General features: G+C 37.3%; 1 protein-coding gene and 1 pseudogene across 4 annotated transcripts in view; both read left to right on the top strand.

The window, feature by feature from the left end:
- Nucleotides 1-27,498, top strand: part of CDADC1 (cytidine and dCMP deaminase domain containing 1) — a 77,148-nt gene that overhangs the window by 25,942 nt on the left and 23,708 nt on the right. For all 4 annotated transcript variants that reach the window (XM_037139005.2, XM_053665433.1, XM_037139006.2 and 1 more), the window contains exons 3-6: nt 1,932-2,109; nt 14,249-14,818; nt 20,198-20,247; nt 25,556-25,725. In XM_037139005.2, the coding sequence (XP_036994900.1) occupies nt 1,932-2,109; nt 14,249-14,818; nt 20,198-20,247; nt 25,556-25,725 (968 nt within the window). The remainder of the gene's footprint in view (nt 1-1,931; nt 2,110-14,248; nt 14,819-20,197; nt 20,248-25,555; nt 25,726-27,498) is intronic.
- On the top strand, nt 7,412-8,879 carry LOC119044571 (heterogeneous nuclear ribonucleoprotein A3-like; annotated as a pseudogene).

Here is a 27,498-nt window from a genome sequence, read left to right as displayed (position 1 = left end):
GTGGATTTCATCTCTGTAGCCTCTAGTATTTACGTTTTTTTTTTTTCTTGATCCCCCTCTGGTGATGTCAGATGTTGACCCTGTCTGACCTTAAGTAGCCTGATCTGAGACTGCCAGGGCTGTACTGTCTGTGGCTGTAACCTTCAGTTGTTAATGTAGTCACTCCACACTTAGCAGTCAGGCTTAAGCCCTGTAGGTTGGGACAGAATTCCTCCTGAGGTCAGGGCTATTGTTTCCCACTAGGCTGCTGCTGCTTGGAAGGGAGTGGTCTGCCTAAGCAGAATGGCTGCTGCCATATGGGGGATGACTCAGCACTGGGATCCTTGCAGTTACTCTCTCTGTTCTCTCCCCAAAACCTCCATTCCCAGACTCTCCTCAAGTGTTTCTAGTCCACTCTGCCCTACCTTTGTCAGGGATCTACTCTCTGTGGCTGACTACTTTAGTTGTTAATCTACTCATTCTGCACCCAGCAGTGAAGCTTAAGCACCACAGAGCTAGGGGCAGAGGCCCTCTTGGGTTGGAGCCCATTGTTTCCCCTCAGGCTCCTGCCACTCATAGGGGAGTGGCCTGCCTAAACACAATGGCTGCTGCCATATGGGGGATGACTCAGCACCAGGATCCCAAGGGCTACTCTCTCAGTTCTCTTCCTGAAGCCTTTACCTCTAGTTTTTCCTCAGGTGTCTCCAACCCACTCTGCTTCCACCTTTGCTGGAGCCCAGGGTATGTGCTGCAAAGGAAATCTGTGTGTTCAGGAAAGGGACGATTGCCTTTGCCTGCCTTTCTGTCTAGGAAAAAGCTGTCCCCAAGCTCTTGCCTTGATGCTACACACTTCAGTTTCTCCCTGTATGTGATTGGTGCCTTTCAAGCTGCTATTGTGGTGGTAGAGCTCAGAGGGATGAGTCTGAATAAGTCCATATGTGGTTTCTTTAAGAGGAACTGCTTGGGGCTCCAGAAGTGACTTAATCCCTGCTTATTTTTGCAGCCAGAAGTTACAGGGATTTATCTTCCTGGCACTGAAACCTTGCTTGAGGTGGGGGACAGGGGGAGGGGCCTACTGTGTGACTGGGACTCCTCACTCTTGAGATATCCTTTCTAAACTTTTATCCACCACAAGTAGATATGGGACCAGACAGTTCCAAATCTGTGCCCCTCCTACCAATCTGGATGGATGTGGTTTCTTTTATTCCATAGTTGTTATACTTACATTCAACTCAATTTCTTACTTTTTGAGTGGTGGTTTTTCTGTGTGTTGTAATTTTGATGTGGTTGTGCTAGAAGGTGAACCATATTTTCCTATGTCACTATCTTGACTGGAAGTCTAAAAAGTCTTTTATTACACATAATCAATATATACTTGTGGAAGTGAAACCACATTAATCTAGACTTCCAATGTGCTAAAAGTTGTTTTTAAGAATGAAGTTGAAAATTATTTTCATTTCAATCAGTATTTAAAATATTTTAAAACTACCTGTGCTTTAGTTTTGCCTTTTACAGTATGTGGGTCTTTCAGAAAGTCACCTGAATTTTCCGGGCTTTGCATATTCATGTGTAAAGTCAGAGTTTTCCAAATTTTTTTTATTACCCCCTAGAAACTTAATACTAAACAGTCCTAGACTGGATCCTATAAGAGATAAAGTCAAATTGCCTTGGTTCTTTTCATTTACTAGGTCAAAATATATTCACTTTTCACTAGGATAAATTAATGATAAATAGATACTTAATTGATTAAGAAATCCAAGTTTAGAACATTTCTGGTATAAAGTCAACATTAAATATTCAGAAAAAAATGGGGATCTAATAGAAAATATGCTTTTGTTTAAACTGTTCAGTTATGAACTAAACAAAAATTTAATTTTATTAATCAAGTATAGTCCATGATACAGTCATTAGAAGTTATAATTAATAAATTATTATTTTGTATTTTAATGTAGGTGAAGAAAACTGGTCTTGTGGTGGTGAAAAACATGAAAATTATTGATCTTCACTGTTCGAGTGAAGATTTACATGCTGGGAAAATTGCTCTTATAAAACATGGATCAAGGCTGAAAAACTGTGATCTTTATTTTTCTAGAAAACCATGTTCTGCTTGTTTGAAAATGATCGTAAATGGTAAGTGCAGATAAAACTTTGTTAGGGATTACTAGCATTTATCTTGAGAATAGTTAGTGAAAACAAATTGAGTAAATACCACAGAGATAATTTAGAAATATATATAATATATCTGAAGACAGTCTTATATACTGTAAGAAGAGTCAGAAAGCATGGATTCTGGTCTCATCTCTGTCACTAACTAGTTAGATGATTTTTTATGTATTAGTAGACTAATGTTAGCTGCTATAAGAAAAGACTAAAATTTCAGTGGCTTAACATACTAGGCATTTATAACCCCTGTACAGTAGTAATCCTTTATTGATTGGGGATATATTCAAAGACCCCTAGGAGAGGCCTCAAACTACAAATAGTACTGAACTCTACATATGTTGTTTTTTTCCTATGATACATACCTTTTCACCTAAAGGACGCACTTTACCTATTTTCTTTGGCACATCTGAATTGCTAGCATCACTACTCTTGCACTTTGTGGCCATTACTGAGTTAAAATAAGAGTTATCTGAACACAACCACTCTGAAAGATACTGTGATTCTGTAACAGTCAATCTGATAATGTAGGTGGGTACTAAGCGACTAATTAGTGGGCAGTGTATACAGTGTGGAGATGCTGTAGAAAGAGATGATTTACATCCAGGGTGGGATGGAGTGGGACAGGGGAAGATTTCATTACACAACTTAGAATGGTGTATAATTTAAAAGTTATGAATTGTTTATTTCTGGAGTTTTTAATTTAATATTTTGGGACCATGGTTGACTATGGGTAACTGAAACCACAGAAAGTGAAATTGAAGATCAGGGATTACAACTGTAATATCCCAATGCAGATGTTGCTGAATAGCAGATAATTTTCTCCATGTGTTTGATTCATGGGTCTAGGCATCTTCTGTGGTATTGCTGCTGTCATCCCCAAGAACCTTGAGTCCTCTGCATCCAGACTGAGAAAGAAAAATTGAGATGGCATACCTGCTCTTAAAAATCCTAGCCCATAAGTCACATATATTACCTCTGTTCATATCCATTGAGGAAACTGTAGTTCCTGGCTGGGCAGCTGCCTCCCAATGACTATTTTACATTTTGAAATGAGGAACACAAATTATTAATGTATAGCTATCCATCTGTGTCATACCAGGCTACTCACTAAACTTCTCTGTGCTGATTTTTTTCCCCAGGTAAATATGTAGACCATTTTGTTATTTTTAAAAAATTAGGGGACTTCTGGCCAAGATGGAGGCATAGGTAGACACACTGTGCCTCCTTGCACAAACAAAATAAGGATAGCAACAATTTAGAAACAAAATAACAACCAGTACTGACAGAAAATTGAACTGTATGGAAGTCTGACAACCAAGGAGATAAAATAGACACATTCATCCAGACTGGTAGGCAGGGTAGAATCGGGCAGCCAGGCAGAGAAGGGCCTCTGCACAAAAAGTGGTGGCACCAGGCGCGCAAGGCACCCTAGGCGTGCAAAACAGCTTCAGGCAGACCCTGGGCACGCAGGTGGCGGCTTGCAGACCCCAGGCCCAGGGTGGCGATTGTAAAGTGAGGCACTGCACTCAAGGCGGCTGGCTGACCAGGTGGTCCCACATTTGCTCGCAGTTAAACCAGGAAAAATTGAGGAGTGAGACATACCATGCAACCCAGGCTCTCAGTGCCGGGAAATAAAGCCTTAAAACTCCAATTGAAAACACCTGTGGGGGTTGAGGTGCCAGGAGAGACTCCCAGCCTCACAGGAGAGTTTGTTGGAGAGACCCACAGGGTCCTAGAATGTACACACACCCCTACAAAAGAATCAGCACTAGAAGAGCCCAGTTTGCTTGGGGGAAGCCGTGGAAGGGACTGAAAGACTGAAATCTGACAAAGAGTGGAGCAAGCACCATTGTTCCCTCTCGGATCTCACGCCCACATACAGTATCACAACCTAGTGACTGGGTTGCCCTGCCCGGGTGAACACGTAAGGCTCTGCCCCTCACGACAAAACAGGCATGACAAAAGGAAAAAAAAATGGCCCAAATGGAAGAACAGATCAAAGCTCCAGAAATAATACAACTGAGTGATGAAGAGATAGCCAGTCTATCAGATGCGCATTTCAAGGCACTGCTGATCAGGACGCTCACAGAATTGGTTCAGTTTGGTCACAAATTATGTGAAAAAATGAAAGCTGTACTAAGTGAAATAAAGGAAAATGCACAGGGAACCAATAGTGATGGAAAGAAAACTGGGACTCAAATCAATGGAGTGGACCAGAAGGAAGAAAGAAACAACCAAACAGAAAAGAATGAAGAAACAAAAATTCAAAACAATGAGGAGAGGCTTAGGAACCTCCAGGACATCTTTAAACATGCCTACATCCAAATTATAGGGATACCAGGAGAGGAAGAGGAAAATCAATAAGTAGAAAAGTTATTTGAACACATAATAAAGGAGAACTTCCCCAACCTGGCTAAGGCAATAGACTTCCAGGAAGTCCAGGAAGCTCAGAGAGTCCCAAAGAAGTTGGACCCAAGAAGGAACACACCAAGGCACATCATAATTACATTAGCCAAGATTAAAATGAAGGAGAGGATCCTAGAAGCAGTAAGAGATAAGGAGACAGCGACGTACAAAGGAGTTCCCATCAGACTGTCAGCTGATTTCTCAAAAGAGATCTTGCAGGCAAGAAGGGGCTGGAAAGAAGTATTCCAAGTCATGAAATGCAAGGACCTACATTCAAGACTGCTCTATCCAGCAAAGCTTTCATTTAGAATGGAAAGGCAGATACAGTGCTTCTCAGATAAGATCAAATCCAAGGAGTTCATCATCACCAAGCCCTTATTATATGAAATGTTAAAGGGACTTACCTAAGAAAAAGAAGATAAAAAACATGTATAGTAAAATGACAGCAAACTCACACAATTATTAACAACCACACCTAAAACAAAAAAACCTAAGGAAACAACTAGAATAGGAACAGAATCACAGAAATGGAGATCATATGGAGACTTAGCAACAGGGGAGTGAGAGGAGGAGAGAGTGGGTAAAAGACACAGAGAATAAGTAGCATAGATGGCAGGCAGAAAATAGACGGAGGGGGGGCAAGAATAGTATAGGAAATGTAAAAGCTAAAGAACTTAAAACACATGGACATGAACTCAAGGGGGGGAATGTGGGTGGGAGAGGGTGTGCAGGGTGGAGGGGAATAAAAGGGGGAAATGGGACAACTGTAATAGCATAATCAATAAAATATATTTAAAAATTCTACCTTTTACATAATTAGGTACTGTGATATTGTGACTTATAATATGAATTATATATTTGGTCTTCATTCTATTTCTATCACAGCACAAGTAAAATCTCTTGAAATTTCCTGAGTGGTAAGAGTGAAAAAGGTGTTTATTTATTTATGATTGCTTTTTAGAGCAAAAGGGAGAGAGATGAAAGGAGAGAGAGAGAAACATTGATTTGTTTTTCCACTTACTTATGCATTCATTGATTGCTGCTTGTAAATGTCCAGACTGGGAATCAAATCTACAACCTCTGTGTATTTGAACAGTGCTCTAACCATCTGAGCTACCTGGCCATGGCCGTAACAAGCCCCTTTCAACCACACCTGACTTTCTGTTAATGAAGTGATTTTTGGGAAGCCTTTGTGGATAGGACTGGGTAGCCAGGGGAACCAACCAGGTAATTAAGGGTTGAAACTTTTCAGCCTTACCTTCTAGACCTCTGAGAGGGGGACTAGAATTTGAGTTCAGTTACCAAAGTCAGTGATTTAATCAATCATGCCTTCAGAGAGCTTTTTGGGTAAAAAGGCTAACATAGTACCTAATCCTTTTCCTCACAGAATTATTAAGGGCCAAAAATAATAACACAATATATATTCTAGTACCAAATGAGTGATACAGGCTATCTCATGATAAGAGAGTAGAGGAGAAATAGTGATCCTTACAGATTGGCATGTTATAAAAGGCTAGGGCTTAAGCTGCATTTTCATGGGTCAGAGGTAGAGGAAGAGGAACACATCCCTGGTCAGGAGGGCAGCATATGTGACATGTAAGGCTCTGGGGAGGGTCAGTGTTTCAAACAGATAATTATTCTTGGGGAGAAGAGTGCCAGATGGATTATAATAAGTTGGGATTTTAGTGGAGAATTTTGGAAAACTGTATGGCCTTTGGGCTTATGGAACAGAGTTCCTAAACTTGTTTTGAGAATGAGCTATTTTTATTTACATCATTGTCTTCAGAGTAATGATCCAGGTCCATGGTGAAGGCTGTGCCCTTGAACTACAAGTGGAAGCACTTGCAGAAGAAATGGTCAGGTGGTTACAGCCTCCTGGCCTGCAACAAGTTTTTCAATCAGGTAGAGTATCTATGATAGTTGTTAGATTCTATAGTCTTTTCCCTGCAGTTTTAAGTACAGAAGATATTTAAGGTGGTGATGGCATTTTTTCTTCTTTTCCCAATTAACTGGGCAGATTGGATATTTGCTTTATCACTTCTGTTAATCTATAAATCCTGTTATAGATAATGTGGAGTCAGCCATTGAAGATTTTTGAGCAGGATGTAACAAGATTAAAATTCTTCTCCTTTGTTATTATTGAATTGGAGCATGAAAGGATAAGAGGTTGAGAACACAATTAGTAGACCATTGCATTAGGAAGGGTATAAAATAGGATTCAGAGGTTGACATTGAGATAAAAAGGAAGACTGTGAAAGAACCAAAACATTCTTTAACTGATCTAGAGTCAAGGGGAAAAAATTAGTAAAAGATAGTTGTGTTTTTCGCTGAGTTGACTATGCTATAAGCACTCTTAATAGCCTCCAAGCATTAGAACAGTAGTGAAGTCCAAGTTACTGACCACTGCTTAATGTCTTGAGTTAAGATACTTAAACCAGCCAAGAGAAATAACGAAGTGTGGGGAAATCCGGAAAAACCTACAACAGAAATGCTTTTACATTAGTGTTAGACCCATTTATAAGTAAAATTGCTATATTAGTTTAGGTTTATATATATTTTGGGAAGCAGCTTAGTTTAATTCCATGCCATTGCTAAAATATTTAAATTATAATTATTGTTACATAGCAAACATTTCCAAAGCACAGTGGTTCTCAAAGTGTGGTCTATGGACTCATGATATTCTACAAGGTCAAATCTATTTTCATAATACTACTACATTTACACTAATAGTACCAAAACAGTGGTGAGTAAAACTACTGTTGCCTAGTAAGACTCGAGGCAGTAGAAATCATTGTACTCTTCATGGCCAAACTGCAGTAGTGATCACTGTACTCTTTGTGACCACATATTTGGAATTAAAAAAAAAAAAAAGGGTTTCATTGAACTCAAGTTAGAAGAGGTGAGTCCTGTCTCAAAATGGAGGTAAAACCTCTTCCCGGTTACCCCCCAGCCCACCTCTGCCACTGCTGTCAGGGGGAGGAGGGCCATGATCCAAAGGAACCAGAGCATTTGAGAAAACTGTTTATTGGTGGTTTGAGCTTTGAAACTACAGATGATAGTTTAAGAACATTTTGAGAAATGGCGCACACTTACAGATTGTGTGGTGATGAGAGACTCCCAAACAAAATGTTCCTGGGGCTTTGGTTTTGTCACTTACTCTTGTGTTGAGGAGGTGGATGCAGCAATGTGTGCTCGACCACACAAGGTTGATGGGCGTGTAGTGGAACCAAAGAAAGCTGTTTCTAGAGAGGATTCTGTAAAGCCTGGTGCCCATCTAACAGTGAAGAAAATTTTTGTTGGTATTAAAGAAGATACAGAAGAGTATAATTTGAGAGACTACTTTGAAAAGTATGGCAGGATTGAAACCATAGAAGTTATAGAAGATAGGCAGAGTGGGAAAATAAGACAATTTGCTTTTGTAACTTTTGATGATCATAATAGAGTTGATAAAATTGTTCAGAAATACCACACTGTTAATGGCATAATTGTAAAGTGAAAAGGGCCCTTTCTAAACAAGAAATGCAATCTTCTGGATTGCAAAGAGGCTGTGGAGGTGGATCTGGCAACTTTATGGGTCATCGAGGAAACTTTGGAAGTGATAGAGGTAATTTTGGACATGGTGGAAACTTTGGTGGAACAGGAGGCTATGGTGGAGGTGGCAGCAGAGGTAGTTATGGAGGAGGTGATAGTGCATATAATGGATTTGGAGGTGATGGTGGCAACTATGGCAGTGGATCTGGTAATAGTAGTAGAGGAGGTTGTGGTGGTGGAGGATATGATGGTTACAATGAAGGGGGAAATATTGGTGGTAACTATGGTGGTGGTGGAACTATAATTTTGGAAATTATAGTGGAAAATAGCATTCAAATTATGGACCCATGATGTGGGGCAGTTTTGGTGGAAGAAGCTCCGGCAGCCCCTATGGTAGTGGTTGTGGATCTGGTGGTGGAAGTGGTGGATATGGTAGCAGAAGGTTCTAAAAACTCAGCAGAAAAGGGTTACAGTTCTTAGCAGGAGAGAGAGTGAGGAGTTGTCAGGAAAGCTGCAGGTTACTTTGAGACAGTCATCCCAGATGCATTAGAGGAACTGTAAAAATCTGCCACAGAACGAGCAATGATCCATAGTCAAAAAAGTTACTGCAGCTTAAACAGGAAACCCTTCTTGTTTAGGACCGTCATAGCCACAATTCTCAAAAAGTGCAGCTATTGATTGATGCAATGTAGTGTCAATTAGATGTACATTCCTGAGGTCTTTTATCTGTTGTAGCTTTATCTCTTTCTTTTCCTTTTTCATTACATCAGGTATATTGCCCTGTAAATTGTGATAGTGGTACCAGGAATAAAAAATTAAGGAATTTTTAGCTTTTCAAAAAAAAAAAGGTTTCATGTAAGAGTGTCTGATGATACAGTAAAAAATATTAATTTTATTAAATTCCAACCCTTGAGTACATATCTTTATAATATTCTGCATGAGAAAATAAGAGGTAGATATAAAGTACTTTTGCTACAATCCTAAGTGTGAAGGTTGTCTTGTGAAAAACCATCTCTACTGAGGTTTGAGTTATGAACTGAATTATCCACTTCTTTTCATGGAACACCGTGATCTGACAAACTGTAACTAATTACACTTGTCTGTTTAGCAGACATTGTCTCAGAGATAAATTAAGTGAACCTGTCAGTTCCAGGAAAACAACTGATAGTATTTGTTGCCAATGATAAAATATGAGTCTTCAAGTAAAAATTAAAATTTTGAAAAACTAGTCTCGACCATCATGAGCTTACAGCTTCTCAACACTTAAAGACTCTTCTGGATTAGATTGGTGATAATATAAATAGAATAGAATAGAATTTTAAAGAATACAATTCTTAAAAAATAATGGAATTTAACATAACTACAAAAATGTTATAATTCCAGATTCTACATTGTAACTAACCTTTAAGATACTATTCTTTGTCAAATTTTTATGTGGTGTCAAAGAAAAATATTCACAACTATCTGAAATTGCTGTTAAAATACTCCTTTTCAATTACATAATCTATATGTGTGAGGCTGGATACTTTACAAGTACGTCAATGAAAAAATAACTTGTTGCAGCAGATTGAAAGTAGCAACCTATTTGAGAATCCAGATGTCTTCTATTGAGCCAGAAAATAAAGAGATTTTGAAAAATGTAAAACAATGTCACTCCTTTATACTAGTTTTTGTTGTTGTTTTGGAGAGTATTGTTATTTTTCATTGAACTATGTTATTTATATTAATGTATAATAAATTCTTCATTGCTTTTTAGTGAATTAATATTTTAAAATTTTTGTTTTAATTTCCTAATGCAGTAAATATCAGTAGATATAATCCACACCTCACTGGAGTCCTTATTAATTTTGAAGAGAGTGATTGGGTCTGAGACAAAAGGAAGAAAAACTGGAGAACTGTGGTAGCATTTGTCACTGGTATGTGAATATTTGTTTAGAGATTGGTCATGCCTTCTACTTGAATTGGGATTTTAGATGAAAGAGTGACCATTACTGCTGGTTAGGAAATGAATTTTGAAAACACCAATAGAAGGTAGGTGAAATGCAGGCAGAGGATACATTCTGATAGCTTTGAGGCTTTCAAATTGTATCACAGCCTTAGCCACAGTAAGAGTCAGAAGTAGCAGGGAATAGATTAAAATGTGTGTTTGTTGAACTAAGACTTTTTAGTTTATCTATTACTTTGAATATACAACACCCTGTGGGCCATCTGTTTAGTCACTTCAAGGCAGAATCATAAAAAATGACTCTTGCCCTGGCAAGTGTGGCTCAGTTGGTTAGAGCGTTGTCCCATAGACTGAAAAGGTTGCAGGTTTGATTCTTGGTCACTGCACAGACCCCGGTTGTGAGTTCAATCTCCAGTCAGGGTGCATGTGAGAAAACAATCAATTGATGTTTCTGTCACACATTGATGTTTTTCTCTCTCCCCCTCTCTCCAAAAGCAGTGGAAAAATTGTCCTCAGATGAGGTTAAAAACATAAAATTAAAAAATATCTCTCTTAGCTGCAATTACATGAGATACTAGCAAAGGGATCTCTGTTGTAAAATACCTTTAATTGATGAATATTTGGGTGCTTAACTCTGTAAAAGGATTCTCTCATCATTTGATCTTAAATACAAATTAAAATATTTTTCCCTGTGTTTGTTATCCAGTTTTGTTTTTTCTTTTGTAAATTGTTCATATCTTTTGGGCTCTCTTGAGGTCTTGTTCTTATCCATTGATACCTGTATATGCTTTTAATGAATTAACACTTTCTATGTATGTTAATATTACTAATCTTTCCTTTGTCACATTGATTGAAAAACGTACCTTCTAGTTTGTTGTTCAGTCTTTAATTTCGTGGACCTAAAAAAAATTAATATCCCGCCCCTCCCCCTTTGCTGTCCTCACATTATAAGTTCTTTGTGGACATTTTGGATAACTGCATAATATTTTGTTATGAGGAGGATCCTGATTTGTTTAACAATTCCCCTATTTTGTCCCTTTAGATTTTTCTATGTTTTTATTGTTTTAAACAGTGCTGCACTAAATATAGCCATGCATGTTTTCTTTTTTGTCTCTATTTAGAATATTTTCACAGAATAGCTTCCCAGAGGAAAAATTCAGAGTACAGGTTTACTAGGTCTGTCTAGAAAAAGTCCAGACATTGTTAATATAATGAGAGCATTTTGTACAACACTGATGTAACCAGGCAGCCAAGGAGAGTAGACCGGAATGCATATGTGTGAACAATGATGAGTTCACTGTCTAGTCTGTGGGAGTGGTAGATGCCATTGATTGAGCATGTGCACTGTGTGGCTGACTGAGTGAGTAGAGCAACAAATCTGCATCAAATTTTGCATTAAGCTTGAACATTCCCCTGCAGAAACTATTCAGATGATTAAGAAGCCCGCAGCTGTGGGCAACTGGTGTTTGGCAGTTTCATCATGACAATGCACGCATTCTTGCATCATGTTTTGTTCAGAGTTTTTTGGTGAAACATCAAATCACCCAGATGACTTAGTCCCCCTATAGACCAGGTTTGGTGCCCTGCAACTTCTGCCTTTTTCCTAAACTCAAATCACCTTTGAAAGGGAAGAGATTTCAGACTGTTGATGAGATTTAGGAAAATATGATGGAGCAGCTGATGGTGATTGGAAGAACTGTATGACGTCCCAAGGTGCCTACTTTGAAGGTGACTGAGGGGTCATTGTCTTGTGTACAGTGTTTCTTGTTCTTATATCTTCTTCAATAGATGCCTCTATTTTTCAATATTACGAGACCGGATACCTTCTGGACAAACCTCGTATTTTAAAAGCATGGTTGAATAGTTTATTTCAGCAACAAGACTAGACACTATCAGTTGTCAGCTATGATATTTCTAAAAGCAGCCATTTTTTACTTGTAGCACTTTAGCATATAGTCCCAGCACTGGGCTTTGGGACCACACTTAGCAAGGCCAATGATGCCATAAATACCTTCCATGGGCTTTGTTAGGGGTTAGACAACTTTTCCTATAAAGGGCCAGATAATAAATATTTTAAGCTTTGCGTGCCACGTGGCTACCCAGCTCTCAACTCAGCTACTCCATTGCAGTGCAAAAGCAGCTAGAGACTGTCAATGAATGGTGGGCCTATGTTCCAATAAAAATTTATTTTTAGACACTGAAATTTAAATTTCATATAATTTTTGTCACAATATTCTTTTTTTCCCCAACAATTTAAAACTATAAAATCCATTCTTAACCTGCAAGCCATACAAAAATAGGCAATGGGGACTTCCGCCAAGATGGAGGCATAGCTGGAGACGCTGTGCTTCCTCACACAACCAAGTTTAGAGACAACTAAATAATAGCAACAGAAAACACAGTCAGAACACAGAAAATTGAACTTTTCGGAAGTCTGATAACAACAAATTCTTCAGCCTGACCGGTAAGAGGGGCGAAACCAGCAGCTGGCAGAGCGGGGTAGCACAGGAAAACACGGTCAGACAGACTCAGGCACGCGGAATCCAGGGGCAGGGTTGGACCTGGTGGGCAACTCAGCAAGCAATCGCGGGGAAACAGCGAGAGAGCAGGGTTGCGGGTTGACTGTGGTCACGCATTTGTGTGTGGATAGACAAGCGAGGGAATGGGTGATTGGGTGAGAGCCAGCAGCCCCAGCAGCAAGCAGAGGTGGAGGGCGCCTCCATTTCCCTGCTCTGACCCCGCCTCCACATACAGAGTCACAACCCAGCGACCTGGGAGTCCAAGGCTCCGCTCCTCAGAGTTAACGGGCGAGAACAGACCAAAAATGGTTCAAGGAGACCTCAAAGCCCCAGAGCCTATAAATCTAAGCGATGAAGAAATAGCAAAACTCTCAGATGCACAGTTTAAAACACTGGTCATCAGGATCCTCACAGAACTGGTTGATTATAGCCACAAATTAGACAAACATGAAGGTGAAACTAATTAAAATGAATGGAATTGCACAGGAACCAATAGCAATGAAAAGGAAACTGGGACTCAAATCAATGGAGTGGACCAGAAGAAAGCAAATAATGGCCAAACAGAAAAGAGTCAAGAAGCAACAATTCAAAAAAATGAGAGTCTTAGGAACCTCCAGGATATCTTTAAACATTCCAACATCCGAATTATAGGGGTACCAGAAGGGGGAAAGGCACAGCCACCAGTGGAAAACTTATTTGAACAAATAATGAAGGAGAATTTCCCCAATCTGGCAAAGGAAATAGACTTCCAGGAAATCCAGGAAGCTCAGAGAGTACCAAAGAAGTTGGACCCAAGAAGAAACACACCAAGGCACATCATAATTACATTAGCCAAGATTAAAATGAAGGAGAGAATCCTAGAAGCAGCAAGAGCTAAGGGGACAGTCACCTACAAAGGAGTCCCCATCAGACTGTCAGCAGATTTCTCAAAAGAGACCTTACAGGCAAGAAGGGGCTGGAAAGAGGTATTCCAAGTCATGAAATCCAAAGACCTATAACCAAGATTGCTCTATCCAGCAAAACTTTCATTTAGAATGGAAGGACAGATAAAGTGCTTCTCAGATAAGATCAAATTCAAGGAGTTCATCATCACCAAGCCCTTATTATATGAAATGTTAAAGGGACTTATCTAAGAAAAAGAAGTTAAAAAAAGATGAACAGTGAAAGGACAGCAAACTCACAGTTATTAACAACCACACCTAAAACGAAAGCAAACTAAAAGAACAGCTAGATCAGGAGTGGAAACATAGAAATGAAGATCTCAAGGAGGGTTAGCAAGAGGGGAGTGGGAGGAGGAGAAGGGGGGAGAAGGTACAGAAAATAAGTAGCATAGACAGTAGATAGAAAATAGATGGGGGGGCAAGAATAGTAGGGGAAATATAGAATCTAAAGAACTTGAGACACATGGTCATAAACTAAAGGGGGGGTAATGGTGGGGATGGGGGGTAGGGTGGAGGGGAATGAAGGGGGGAATAGAACAACTGTAACAGCATAATCAATAAAAAAATAAATTAAAAAAATAGGCAATGGGTTGGATGTTGCTTGTGAGCTATGGTTTGTCATAGGCTATATTATTGCTGACTTGGTAATAGACATTTATTATATTGGGACTTCTGGATCTACTGCAATGATATGGTGGATTTATCAAGAAAATTCTTAATTTCAGCATGTATCTGATAACTACCTTTCATATTTTATATTTCAGCTGGAGTTAACCGAATTTCATATTGGCCTGCTGATCCAGAAATAAGTTTGCTTTCTGAGGCTTGTAGTTCTGAAGATGCAAAGTTAGATGCCAAAGCAGTGGAAAGATTGAAATCAAACAGTAGGGCCCATGTGTGTGTCTTACTTCAGCCTTTGGTGTGTTATATGATGCAGTTTGTAGAGGAAACCTCTTACAAATGTGACTTTATTCAAAAAATTGCAAAGGCATTCCCTGATGCTAACACTGACTTTTATTCTGAATGTAGACAAGAACGAGTAAAAGAATATGAAATGTTATTTTTTATTTCAAATGAAGAACTACATAAGCAGATACTGATGACTATAGGTTTGGAAAACCTATGTGAAAACCCATACTTTAGCAATCTAAGGCAAAACATGAAAGACCTTATCCTGCTTTTGGCTACAGTAGCTTCCAGTGTGCCTAACTTTAAACACTATGGATTTTATTGTGACAATCCTGAACGGATTAATGAAATTCACAGTCAATGTTTGCCACAAGAAATTTCAAGGCACTGCATGGTTCAGGCCAGGTTATTGGCATATCGAACTGGTAAGTTATGTGCTTAGTTCATACATTGGGGCTTATTGGATGGATTGTATTTATTTCAGAAGTAAAGTGGAGTTCATCTCATCTATGGTACAGTTCATTTGCTCTCAGTTCCTAAAGTTTTGCTGGTTGTACAATATAGAGAATTTAGTGAGACTCTTGGGTAGACAATGCTCTCTTAGAGTAGTTTCAGATTTTTTGTGGCCTTATAATTTGGTGCTGAATTTATAAATCAGGGCCTGATTGTTTAGACCCTTCTTTTCTGCTTCTTGTTTTTACAACTTCACTGTTCATTGATCCCGCTACTAGAGATGGGACAAAAGAGAGAGAGAGAAGCAAATCATTCATTTTTGTTAACTCTTCAATATTTTATGTGTATGCAATATTAATACAAACTTTTAAAATATTTACAATATATGAATTCAAAGTAACCAACAGAATCAAAGTAAAGAAATACAGGCAGATTTTTTTCCCCAATTGCTACTATGTGTGTTCAATCAGCAAGTAGAGAAATCAAACATTACTTAATAAAGTAATCAAACATTACTTTATTAAGTTATGCATGGGCACATATGTGAAAAGAAAATATTTCTTGGGAATTTTCTTTATTGTGATAAAATGTGCCTTCTGTATTTCCAATTGTAGAACATTGTTTTCACATCTTATCAGATACAGAATTTTCCAAAGTAGAAGAAGAATCACTTTTTAAAATGCAGGTTTGAAATAAGGAAAAAATGCAGACAGGAGGAGCAGTAGAGTAAGATTTGATAAGTGGGCCATAGTAGGATTTTTTAAACTTTTCCCAAGAAAGAAGAAAAAAGAGAAAATCTTCAGAAAAGGTTCAGATAAATGCCACTGGCCTGTAGTGTATTCTAAACAAAGACCACAGGTCAAAGTAATTTCAGTAGAATTGAAGTTCTCAACTGGTAGCATATCAGTATCACCATGGAAATGACAAATGCTCAAATTCCAATTCAGACTAAACCAAGTCCCCAAGGGTGTGGCCTAGGCTTATGAATTTTTAAAGTTATAGTAGGAATTCTGACATTTGGGAAGGTTAATAGGCACTCAGTTCTGATTAAAGAATTTGATTCTATTATAACAGGCATGAGCTATATGCTGCCAAACAACTCTATAGCATAACAGTCTGATTTAATGCAATTACTTTTTTTTTAGATTACTTATTTTTAGAGAGAGGGGAAGTGGGGAGAAGGAGGGGGAGAAAAACATAAGTGTCCCCTCACTTATGTCCCCTCACATAAGTTGCCTCTCAAGTGCCCCCCATGGGGGATCTGGCCCACAACCCAGGAACTGAACCAGTGACCCTTTGGTTTGCAGGCTGGCACTCAATACACTGAGCCATATCAGCCAGGGCTTAATGTAATTAATTATATGTCGGCTATACATTAGTCTCTTTGTCAAAACCAACTTTATAAATAATTCTTCTCTAAACCAGGAAAGACAAACATAAATGGGAATAGCCATTACAGATATAATTCACAAATTCCCCTTTGTTAATTAGAATTCAGAACATTCCAAAGTGAACATAAGGTGGGATATGTGAATATGCTGTTCTTTTACTTGATCTCAGTATTTCTTGCTTCTCATAGAACTAAGTATGATTAGTTCATACTATGTATGACTTCAGTGTTTAAAGATGCAGAAATGTTTAGGTATAAATTTGTATATATATTCTTTATTAAATACTCTAATTATAAATTTATTGTCTATTTCTGTGCAGTTTTTACATAAAGCTGTACTTCTGTACTTGATGGACAATTTAAAAGATTTTTCAAGGTTAATTTTTTTTTAATCATGTGTGACTTTTTTGCCTGGAATCCAAATCCTAAATAGAATGCAGCTGTGTCCTGCACACCACTCCATTTGGAGTTCTTCCAGGAAAGAGATCACATCTTCATTGCCACTTTTTCCTTAGCACTAAGTGCAGTGTGTTGAATAAATAAAGCAAATCTTTATATATCCAAAGATAAATGGTTTACAATCCCTTATCTAAAACCCTTGGAGCCAGATGAAAAGGAATTCAGAGATTTTCAGATTTTAGAAAGGTACTGTGGTATATATACTACATATTAGCCAGCACTTCTGGGGGATCTGGGAAAGTACCATGTAATCAAACACATTTACACAAATGGAGTAAAATATGTGAATGTTTGCATTAAACATTGATCAGGTGTGGCCACAAAATAAATTCATCAAGCTGTCCAAAAAAATCTTGATATAAGGGATTTCAGATAAGGAATTCTAGACCTATATTCTTCATTGATTATAAATAGTAACAATAAAAATTCATTGAGTACCTACAATATGTCAGGCACAGAGGTAGGCTATTGATATACTGATATCCTTTAACGTGGAGGACAATCCAGCAAGGTAAATATCCCCATGGTAGAGTGTTCTAATAACTCAGACTTTTCATTTCACACTGTTCAGTTTGCTTTGACAGCATTATTTTATTCTACTTAGTACATGAAGAAACCATTCTATTAAACCATTTCATTTAAAAATATACTTATGATTTAATTGAATTATAAAACCTTCAGAGTTTTCTAAAAGTAATTGATGGTAAGTGCTTAATAATTGCCTCTTGAATGATGAATAAATATGATCCTCAAAGGTTTCATTAAAAGTATGTTTCTATAATATGTTGAGGTAGCAAAAAAGTGATAACATTTATTTAGGCTCTAGGGGGAAAAAGAGTTAGGAGGGCATTATATCTAATCTACCTGGTTTAAGTGCGATACTTTAATCTCTGTTTTGGGTCCTGTTTTCCCATTATATTTAGCATTTTACAAAGCTGAAGATTATACCTTTCTCCTGGACCACAGTGTTGATGACAAAAGTAGATTGGAGTAGCCAAGAAAGTTTAATGTTTCAACTTATAACTTTGTGGTTCTCAGCTTTAGTACAGAGGGAATGCTACCTGAAATGCAAATTTCTATGTCTGTCCAACTTTCATAGAGAGGTCGATTCAGAGCATTTCCATGGGAGATAGGTGTCTGTCTTTTTAACAAGCAGCCAGTGGATATAAGTGGCCTGTGGGCCACATGGACAAACCCTGACATGACAGAATTGGGAGCTAAGATAACCATGCCTGTGTTCTAGAATCATAGGATAAAGAGTTCTCTGTTAGTGATGAGTCTCAGGAATTTGGTTCATGATTGTAAGTTCATCTTCCCTTCAAAGGTACACAAATGAGGACAGGAACAACCTGAGAATGACCAGAGCAATTTCTGTAAAAATTACATACATGAAAAGATTTTTGAGAAACCACCTAATTTGTCAGCCAGTGTTGAAGCTGTGTGAAATCTACTCCATCTAACATGGATGACATTTTATTTTAATTGTAAAAATTACATGGGAAAGAATATTATCTTGGTGTGACTTACCTTAGATAGCTGTAGAGCAGCATGCTGATTGAAAATCACATTTTCCTCCTTTTGACAAGGTTTAGTCTGTCTCTGAACTGAAACAGAAAAAGTGCCTCCTGAGTCTTAAAAAAAAAAACAACACAAAATAAAAAAACACTCAGTGTAGATGGTAGGAAAAGTAGGCTCTTAGTATAAAGAATTTTTATTTCAGTTTTTCATTTTTTGCTTTTGATTTATGCATGTATTGAGTACAATTTTACCTCCAGTAAAGGCTTTGGTTTTGCAGACAAATACACACTTATGTTTATAACTTCTGCCACTTGCCTTAGAAATTATCGTAAATCCGTAATTATATTCTTTTCCCCATATGTTTTATTACAAATGTCTTACAAGAAACAGTATTTTGGTTACACTAAAATCCCTTTCATGACAGTTTACAGTCTTTAGAGTAAGCCCTCCTCTCACACACTCCATTCCTCAGGATTCTGTTAATTTCCTGCACAGCACATATGTGTTTTCTTGTTCCTGTCTTCATCTATCATCAGATAGACTATAAGTTTTATGAATATAGGGACTTCTGTTTCCCTCACTACTGTATACTTGGGCATTCAATAAAGGGAAATGTTTGTTATAAAATTCTTAATAATATCAAAGGGAGTGGTACAAGAAAGGCAAATAGGTTGGGTCTAGAGGGCTAAATTTTAGTCACTTAATTTCTTTACCTGTTTTCTCATCTAGAAAAAGAAATTGTGTCTGCTTTACCTTTGGATAAAAAGGAGATGAATAAAAAGTGCTTAAAATAAGTTATGCAAGTACTTTGTAATATAATTTTGAAAACCCAAGTTTGCTTGAACTGAATTTGGAGAATTTTTTTATATATCATAGCTTAAAATTATGGAGCACCCTAGTTTTTAATGTATAAGCGCAATAAAGTTTCTTTGTACTTTTACTATAAAAGGAAGTATTTAAACATGTTATCATTGTAAGGACTAATTTTAAGGAAATTGCACAGTTTCATTTAATCCTCACCAATATGAAATTATTCTAGACTAAGTTCACTGATAGTTGTTATGTATTCTGTGTAAATGTACCTACTTAACTACATTAGTCCCTTATTAAAATTTGGATAAATACTTTGGTTTTCATAATTAATGCATAATTATCCTAGACATTTGGAACTCACCCTTATATTGTTACAAGGAAAAAGTAAATTCTTTATATGCAGAATTTCTGTTTTGGTTATTAAATTTTGTTTCATATTAATGGTTTTAAGAAGTATATCTTGTTGCAGAGATTTTAGTTCTACAGGAAAATTATAATCTTATAATTGATTTAGAAATAAACATGTCACTAACTTGGCTTTTTCCCCACTAAAGGCAAATTATGAAGATCAGGGAAAGAAAAACATATTGTTTAGATCAAAATCCCTTTCATGTACTTACCAGCAATATAAATACATGAAAGCTCATAAAGATTTGTTTATGTTTGCATTATAAATCTGAACATTTTTCTTAGCAAGAGCATCTGTATGAAATCTATTTTCCATGATTAGAGTGTAAAAACTGGTAGAAGACAGACTTGATTGTTGAGAATAGTTATATTAAATCAGAAATTTGTTTGTTAATCAATTTTATCATCTGTTAGAAATAATTATTTACAAACTGACTTCTGGGTGGAGAATTGACAATTACATTCAATTCTGGTTACAGCTCTGAAGTGACCTGACCATGGACACTGCCAATTTAATGATCTCCGCATATAGATCCTGTGTGACTGAGTTGGTAGTGACACTGTCTAGTTATTTATTACCTAGTTCCCATATTCCATGCTTAAAAGTTTTTATTTTAGTGGTTTTCTGTAATTTGGGAAATGTCAAAAATTGCAGCTACATGTAGAAAGTATGCTTCAATGTTTTTATTATTTTTGGAAAAATGTATTTCTGAAATTAACAAATCATTGACTGTTTCTTAGTTAAATGCCATTTTTCTTTTAGAGGACCATAAAATAGGAGTTGGAGCAGTAATTTGGGCAGAAAGAAAATCTGTAAGTATTAAAATAATTCTTTAAACATGTAACCTTGATTTTCTTTAAATATAGTTCAGTCTTAAATATATTTTATTGACCCATTGCATTAATATTTTGTATTGGTGATTTTATTACATTTTATAAGCATTTCTTTAAACTTTCAACAATTTTCTGGATAGATTCATTCATTTAGCAAACATTTCTTTGATGTTTTATTTTATTTAGGTTCATATTTTTTTCCTATTTTTTATTATTTACACTATTACAGTTACCCCCACTATTTCCCCCCTTGCCCACATTCACCCAGATTGATTCCCCCCAATAAGGCCATCACCACATTGTTGTCCTTGTCCATGGATCATGCACATATGGTCTTTGACTAATCCCTTCACCTTCATTCATCTAGTCCCTCTACTCCCCTCCAACAGCTGTCAGTCTGTTCCATGTATCTGTGCCTCTCTTTCTATATTGTACATTAGTTTATTTTGTTTCTTTAGATTCCACATATAGAAGAGATCATATGGTATTTGTCTTTCTCTAACTGGCTTATTTCATTTAGCACAATAATGTCCAGGTCTATCCAGGCTGTCACAGTGTGAGTTCCTCCTTTTTTACTGCCATGTAGTATTCCACTATGTAACTGTTCCATAGCTTTTGTATCCACTCATATTTATGGGCACTTTGGCTGTTTCCAGACTTGGCTATTATAAATAATGCTGCTATGACATAGAGGTGCACATTGAATTGATGTTTTGGGATTCTTAGAGTATGTTCCCAGAATTGGGATTTTTAGGCTGAAATGCAGTTCCATTTTTAATTTCTTGAGGTAACTTCATGTTGTTTAATAGAGTGGCTGCACCAGTCTGCATTCCCACCAACAGTGCACTGGGGTTCCCTTTTCTCCACATTCTTTCCAGGACCTGTTGGTTTATTGACGGTAGCCATTCTGACAGATGTGAGGTGATAATTCACTGTGGTTTTAATTGGCGTCTCTGTGATGATTAGTGACTTTCAGCATTTTTTCACATGTCTGTTGCCCATGTATTTATCCTCTTTGGAGAAGTATCTATTCAGGTCCTTTGCCTGCTTTTTAGTTTGACTGTTTGTCTTCCTGGTGTTGAGTTCTATAAGTTCTTTATACATTTTAGAAATTAAAGCTTTTTCAGATCTATCATTGGAAAATATGTTCTCCCCTATAATAAATAGGTTCCTTTTTTCTTTTGTTGATGGTTTATTTAGCTGTACAGAAGCCTTTAAATTTGATGTAGCTTATGTTTTTTTTGTTTATCTTGCCTTAGGAGACACATCAAAACTATTGCTATGTGAGATATGTGAAATTTTACTGCCTGTGTTTCCTTCTAGGATTTTTATAGTTTTGTAATTTACATTTAAGTCTCTTATTCATTTTCAGTTTATTCTCTTTTTAAAAATATATTTTACTCACTATCCTATTGCAGTTGTCCCATTTTTTTCTCCCCTTGATTCTCCTCCACTCTATGCCCCCAACCACTATCATTCTCCCACCCTAGTTCATGTCCATGGGTCATATGTATAAGTTCTTTGTCTTCTCCATTTCCCATACTATTCTTAACCTCCCCCTCTCTGTTTTGTACCTATAATTTATGCTTCTTATTCCCTGGACCTTTCCCCACATTCTTCCCCCTCCCCCTTCCTGCTGATAACACTCCATGCGATCTCTATTTCTGTGAATCTGTTCCTGTTCTAGTTGTTTGCTTAGTTCATTTTTGTTGTTTTTTGTTTGTTTTTTAAGGTTTGGTTGGTGATAGTTGTGAGTTTGTTGTCATTTCACTGTTTGTAGTTTTGATCTTCTTTGTCTTAGATAACTCCCTTTAACATTTCATATAATAAGGGCTTGGTGATGAACTCCTTTAACATGACCTTATCTGGGAAGCACTTTATCTGCCTTTCCATTCTAAATGAAAGCTTTGCTGGATAGAGCAATCTTGGATGTACATTGTTGCCTTTCATGACTTTGAATACTTCTTTGAAGCCTCTACTTTCTTGTAAGGTTTTTTTTTTTTTTTTTTTTTTTTGAGAAATCAGCTGATACTCTTATGGGAACTCCTTTGTTGGTAACTGTCTCCTTTTCTCTTGCTGCTTTTAAGATTCTGTCCTTATCTTTTTAAAAATTTTTATTTTTTTTAGAGAGGGGAAGGAAGTGAGAAAGAGGATAATAACATCAGTGTGTGGTTGTATGTTGTGCACCTCCTACCGGGGACCTGGCCCGCAACCCAGGCATGTGTATGGACTAAGAATTGAACTGGCAATCCTTTGGTTCACAGGCTGGTGTTCAATCCATTGAGCAACACCATCCAGGGATCTCTCTTTATTTTTTAAAAAATATTTTATTTATTTATTTTCAGAGAGAGGAGAAGGGAAGGAGAGAGGGAGAGAAATATCAATGTGTGGTTCCCTGTCATGTGTCCCCCAATAAGAACTGGCCTGCAACCCAGGCATGTGCCCTGACTGGAAATTGAACCGCAATCCTTTGCTTCACAGGCCCACGCTCAATCCACTGAGCTACACCAGCCAGGGCTTTATTTTTAATTTTGGGTAATGTAATTATGATATGCCTTGGTATGTGCTTCCTTGGGTTCAACTTCTCTGGGACTCTCTGAGCTTCCTGGACTTCCTGGAAGTCTTTCTTTTGCTAGATTGGGGGAGTTCTCCTTCATTATTTTCTCAAATAAAGTTGTCAATTTCTTGCTTTTCCTCTTGTCCTTCTGGCATCTCTATGATTTGGATATTGGGACGTTTAAAGTTACTAAACATTCCTAAAGTTAGGAATCCTGGAGGTTCCTAAGCCTCTCCTCATTTTTTTGAATTCTTGTTTCTTCATTTTTTTTTCTGTTTGGTTGTTTCTTTCTTCCTTTTGCTCCACACTGTTGATCTGAGTCCCGGTTTCCTTCCCATCACTATTGGTTCCCTGTACATTTTCCTTTATTTCACTTAGTGTAGTCTTCATTTGTTCATTTAATTTGTGACCAAATTGAATTTTGTGACCAAATTGTCACCCAATTCTGTGAGCATCCTGATCACCAGTGCTTTGAAGTGTGCATCTGATAGGTTGGCTATTTCTTCATTACTTAGTTGTATTTTTTCTGAATCTTTGATCTGTTCTTTTGTTTGGACCATTTTTTTGTCTTGACATGCCTGTTACATAGTGAGGGGTGGAGACTTAGTTGTTCACCAGGGCAAAGCAACCCACATCGCTGTGTTGTGATACTGTGTGTGGGACAGGGGTCCAAGAGGGAGCAATGACGCTTGCTCTGCTCTCTGCCAGATTTCAGTCCCTTCCACTATTTCCCTCAAGCAAACTGGGCCCTTCTGGTGCTGATTCCCTTGTGGGTGGGTTTGTGTACATTCTAGGACCCTGTGGGTCTCTCCAACAAACTCTTCTGTGAGGCTGGAAGTCTCTCTTGGCACCTCAACCCCCACAGGTGTTTTCAGTTGGTGTTTTGAGGCTTTATTTCCCCACACTGGAACCATGGGTTGAGTGTTCTATCTCGCTCCCCAGTTTTGCCTGGTTTATCTGCATGCAAATGTGGGACTGCCCGGTTCTGCAAGCAACCTTGTGCACTGTTCCCTTCCACAATCTGCCACTTAGCTGGGTCAGCCTGCTGCCACCTGCATGCCCGGGGTTGCTAGCTGCTGCTTTTTTTTTGCCTTAACCCCTCTCTGCCTGGCTGCCTGGCTCCACCTCTCCTACCGGTCTGGATGAATGTGTCTGCTTTAATCTCTTGGTTGTCGGATTTCCATACAGTTCAATTTTCTGTCAGTATTGGTTGTTATTTCATTTCAAATTTTTGTTGTCCTTATTTTGGTTGTGTGAAAAGGTACAGTGTGTGCCTGTGCCTCCATCTTAGCCGGAAGTCTCCAGTTTCTTAGAATCTCTTGATTATTAGGTTCACGACAGAGATTCTCTGTCTTGTTTACAGCTGTATTTCTAGCACCTAGCGTAGTGCCTGGCCTATGGTTGGAACTCTTACTCGTATTTATCTGAATGCTCAGAAGGCCTTGGCTTATAATCTGGTTGTTCTCAACTACTTTGCGGAGAACTTAAGTTTCCAGTTAAATTATGTATAGTGTATGTACTCAACATGGTAAATTAGAAAGATAATAGGTTTAGAGTCAAGCACTCTGGGCTTAAATTTCCATCTGTGTTGATTAAATGAAATAATGTATATAAAACACAGCATGTTGTTTGACATTTAGTAAGTACTCAAGACTAATTTATGTATTAATATGATAGTATTTTATTTGTAAGCTTCTGTCAGCTTATTATAATGGTGATTTTTGTCAAGTTGCTACAGTAATGAGTCTGTTGATACTATCACATGAGTAATTATAATATATTGAAATTTAGTGTCGTTTATTATAGCATATTCCAAGCTATTATAAACAGTTGTGATTTACAAAATATTTCACTCTAATAACTGACAAAGCCTTCATGTTAATACCTAAAATGCCATTGACCATGAGAGCCATTGAGATAAGAAGTCCTATGATAGTATATGCACGTGTAATAGGGGCTCAATAATTATTAAAGACTATAGGAAATTGAATGTTTTATTTTCCAGATAATATCACAACGGCACATTTTTAGCCCAGGAACAGAAATTGTTCAAAATACATTTTAAATTTCTGGCTTGCTAACCAGTACCACAGCACAGAGCATATAAGAAATTAACAATCATTTACTGAGTATCTGTTATGTATGAAACTCTCTAATAGGTATACTGTAAGGGAAAAAAAGGAGAAGAAGGCATGGTTTCTGTTGTCCGGAATCTTATTACCTGTTCCAGGAAAGATGTTTGAATCAAGTGAAAGTATGTGAATTATACAAGCTAGTATTTGACTAACTGCTCAAACCAATATCTTTCTTGAGATTGTATATTAGAGAGATGATGAGCCTTTCTGAAATTTAACTTTGACAAGATCATGCTGCCGTGGGAGGGTCTAATATTGTATTTTTTTACACTGTCAAAATTTATTATTTTTAATTAAAAAATTTTTTTTATTGTCATTCAAGTACAGTTGTCTCCACTTCCTCCTCACCACTTCCCCTGACCCTAGCCATCCCCACCTCCCACACTGTGTCCTACCCCCCCTTTGGTTTTTTCTATGTGTCATTTATACATGTTCCTTGCCACCCTTTCCCCCTAATATTGTATTTTTTGATGGTTCAATTTCATAGAAATTGAATGTATTATATATTTTGTACAAAATTGAATGTATTAAGTATGATACTAAGCTGCCTTTTCAGAATGTTGAAAACAGTTTTGTTGTTGTCTCCCTCTTGCAGCAAAATTGTGATGGCACAGGCATAATGTACTTCATAGGATGTGGTTATAATGCTTTTCCTGTTGGATCTGAGTATGCTGACTTCCCCAATATGGATGACAAACAGAAAGACAGAGAAATAAGAAAATTTAGATACATTGTCCATGCGGAACAGAATGCCTTGACATTTAGGTATGAAATTCATTTGCATGCATTTTCTTTGAAATGTAGCAAGGGTTAGTTGAAATTTTGTTTTTCTTTTTCTTTTCTTTTTTTTTTTTCTTATTTGTTTGGTTTTAGTTTTGCAGCTTTATTCCAGCATAGAATTATCAGGGAACATGTCTTTTATTCAGAAAAATCTCATGATGACTGTTGGGTTCCATTTTGATCTAGTTAATTTTGTCATTTTCATGAATGTGCCAGGCCTACATGACACACAAAAATTACATTCTCATAAACAATACAAAACTTCCTGATCTGTGTGCCAGGACCTTCAGGCAAGAGAGGGCAAAACAACACTTTAAAAGAATTTAGCATTATTGCAAAGCTCCTGAGAAATATAGCACATATTTGGCTGCAGATTATTGTCTCTGTGAGAAACCTTGAAAACAGAATACCACTGTGTCACACAAGGTGTTTTAGCATTTTCTCTTAGCTGTAATTTACTTCCTTTTTAAAAAATTTCAAGAACTACTTTTTCAGAAGTTTAGCTTTGGTCACACTTGATTTTTGCTGCCTAATCTCAGGCATTATCAGAGATCCTGTGGGCCTTCAGATTTATTGAGCAATCTTTTTTCCCCTTTTTCCTTTGCTCTCCAGTATAAACCTGCATGAAGTATGTCCTTAGGGTCTTGTATATTTCTGGAATGTAAGCTCTCCTTTGTTTTTTAAAATCAAAAGTACACATTTTATATTTATGAATATACAGATTTTATTAACTAAATTGATTTAACATAGTTTTTGTTAGAGATTATAACGAATTACCTCCTCTATTGTTAATTTAGATTATTTTCACTAACATTTCTCAGCCTTGACCATTATGGGGGTGACCTTAGGGTATTCAAAATTGATTAAAATACGCTCCTGACCTTTGGAGCTTATAATACAGTAGGGGATATAACAGGGCATTCAACCTAATGTAATTGGTTATGTGGGACAGGCCAACACAAGTGCTGTGAAAATTCAAGGGCTGCTATAGATGGAGTGGGAATGGGAAGGAAAAGCTTTATGGAGGAACTAGAATTTAAGTTGATCTTTAAAGGATTGGTAGGATGGTGGCAACTGAATATACTTGCGGGGAAGTCATTCTAGCTTCAGACATAGCAGTGGTCTAGAAGCAGGAAAAATGTGTGTGTAGGAACATGCATGTTGTAATTAGGCTGAACTATGGAGCAGCTAGGACTAGATTGGAACTGTATAGGGAAGACTGTGAGGTTAGACTTCATTTGGTAGTTAGTAGGGAAATGGAATAGCATTAACAGAGCCACACTACCGATTGCTTAGGTTGTGGGTATATTGTTTGAACAGACTAGGTGCATAAAATTGTGTTGCCCTAGTCCAGGTGAACAGAATAAGAGTCTGATCTAGAGAGATGGATATGGAAGGCTAGTGGTGATATAAAACATCTGACTCTGAGCAGAGTAAACTATAGATCCAGGAAATACAGCCCCTGTAGCCTCAGAAGAGAGCATCCCTTAGTCCTAAACTATCCCCATCAAACAACTCCTTTCTCTTTTCTTTGTGCTCTTCATTACTGATTTACTTGCTTCATTTTGTATGGAGATATGGATCATTTGTTAAATGTTAAATAAAATCATCCTGTGTTAGAGAGGGTGTAAGGGAATTATAACCCAATTGAAACTTTAATATTAATTTATTACTTTAGTTAGCATTTATTAAATATCTATTAAATAAAGGGGTAGATCTTTTGGCTGCCACGATAAATTAATCTCTAATTATACTTCA

The sequence above is a fragment of the Artibeus jamaicensis genome, unplaced genomic scaffold (genome assembly GCF_021234435.1).
Source record: "Artibeus jamaicensis isolate MK-2021 breed Jamaican fruit bat unplaced genomic scaffold, CSHL_Jam_final contig_414, whole genome shotgun sequence".
NCBI lineage: Eukaryota > Metazoa > Chordata > Mammalia > Chiroptera > Phyllostomidae > Artibeus > Artibeus jamaicensis.
Note: the sequence above shows the minus strand (reverse complement) of the source record. Positions and strands in the feature narration are given on the sequence as shown.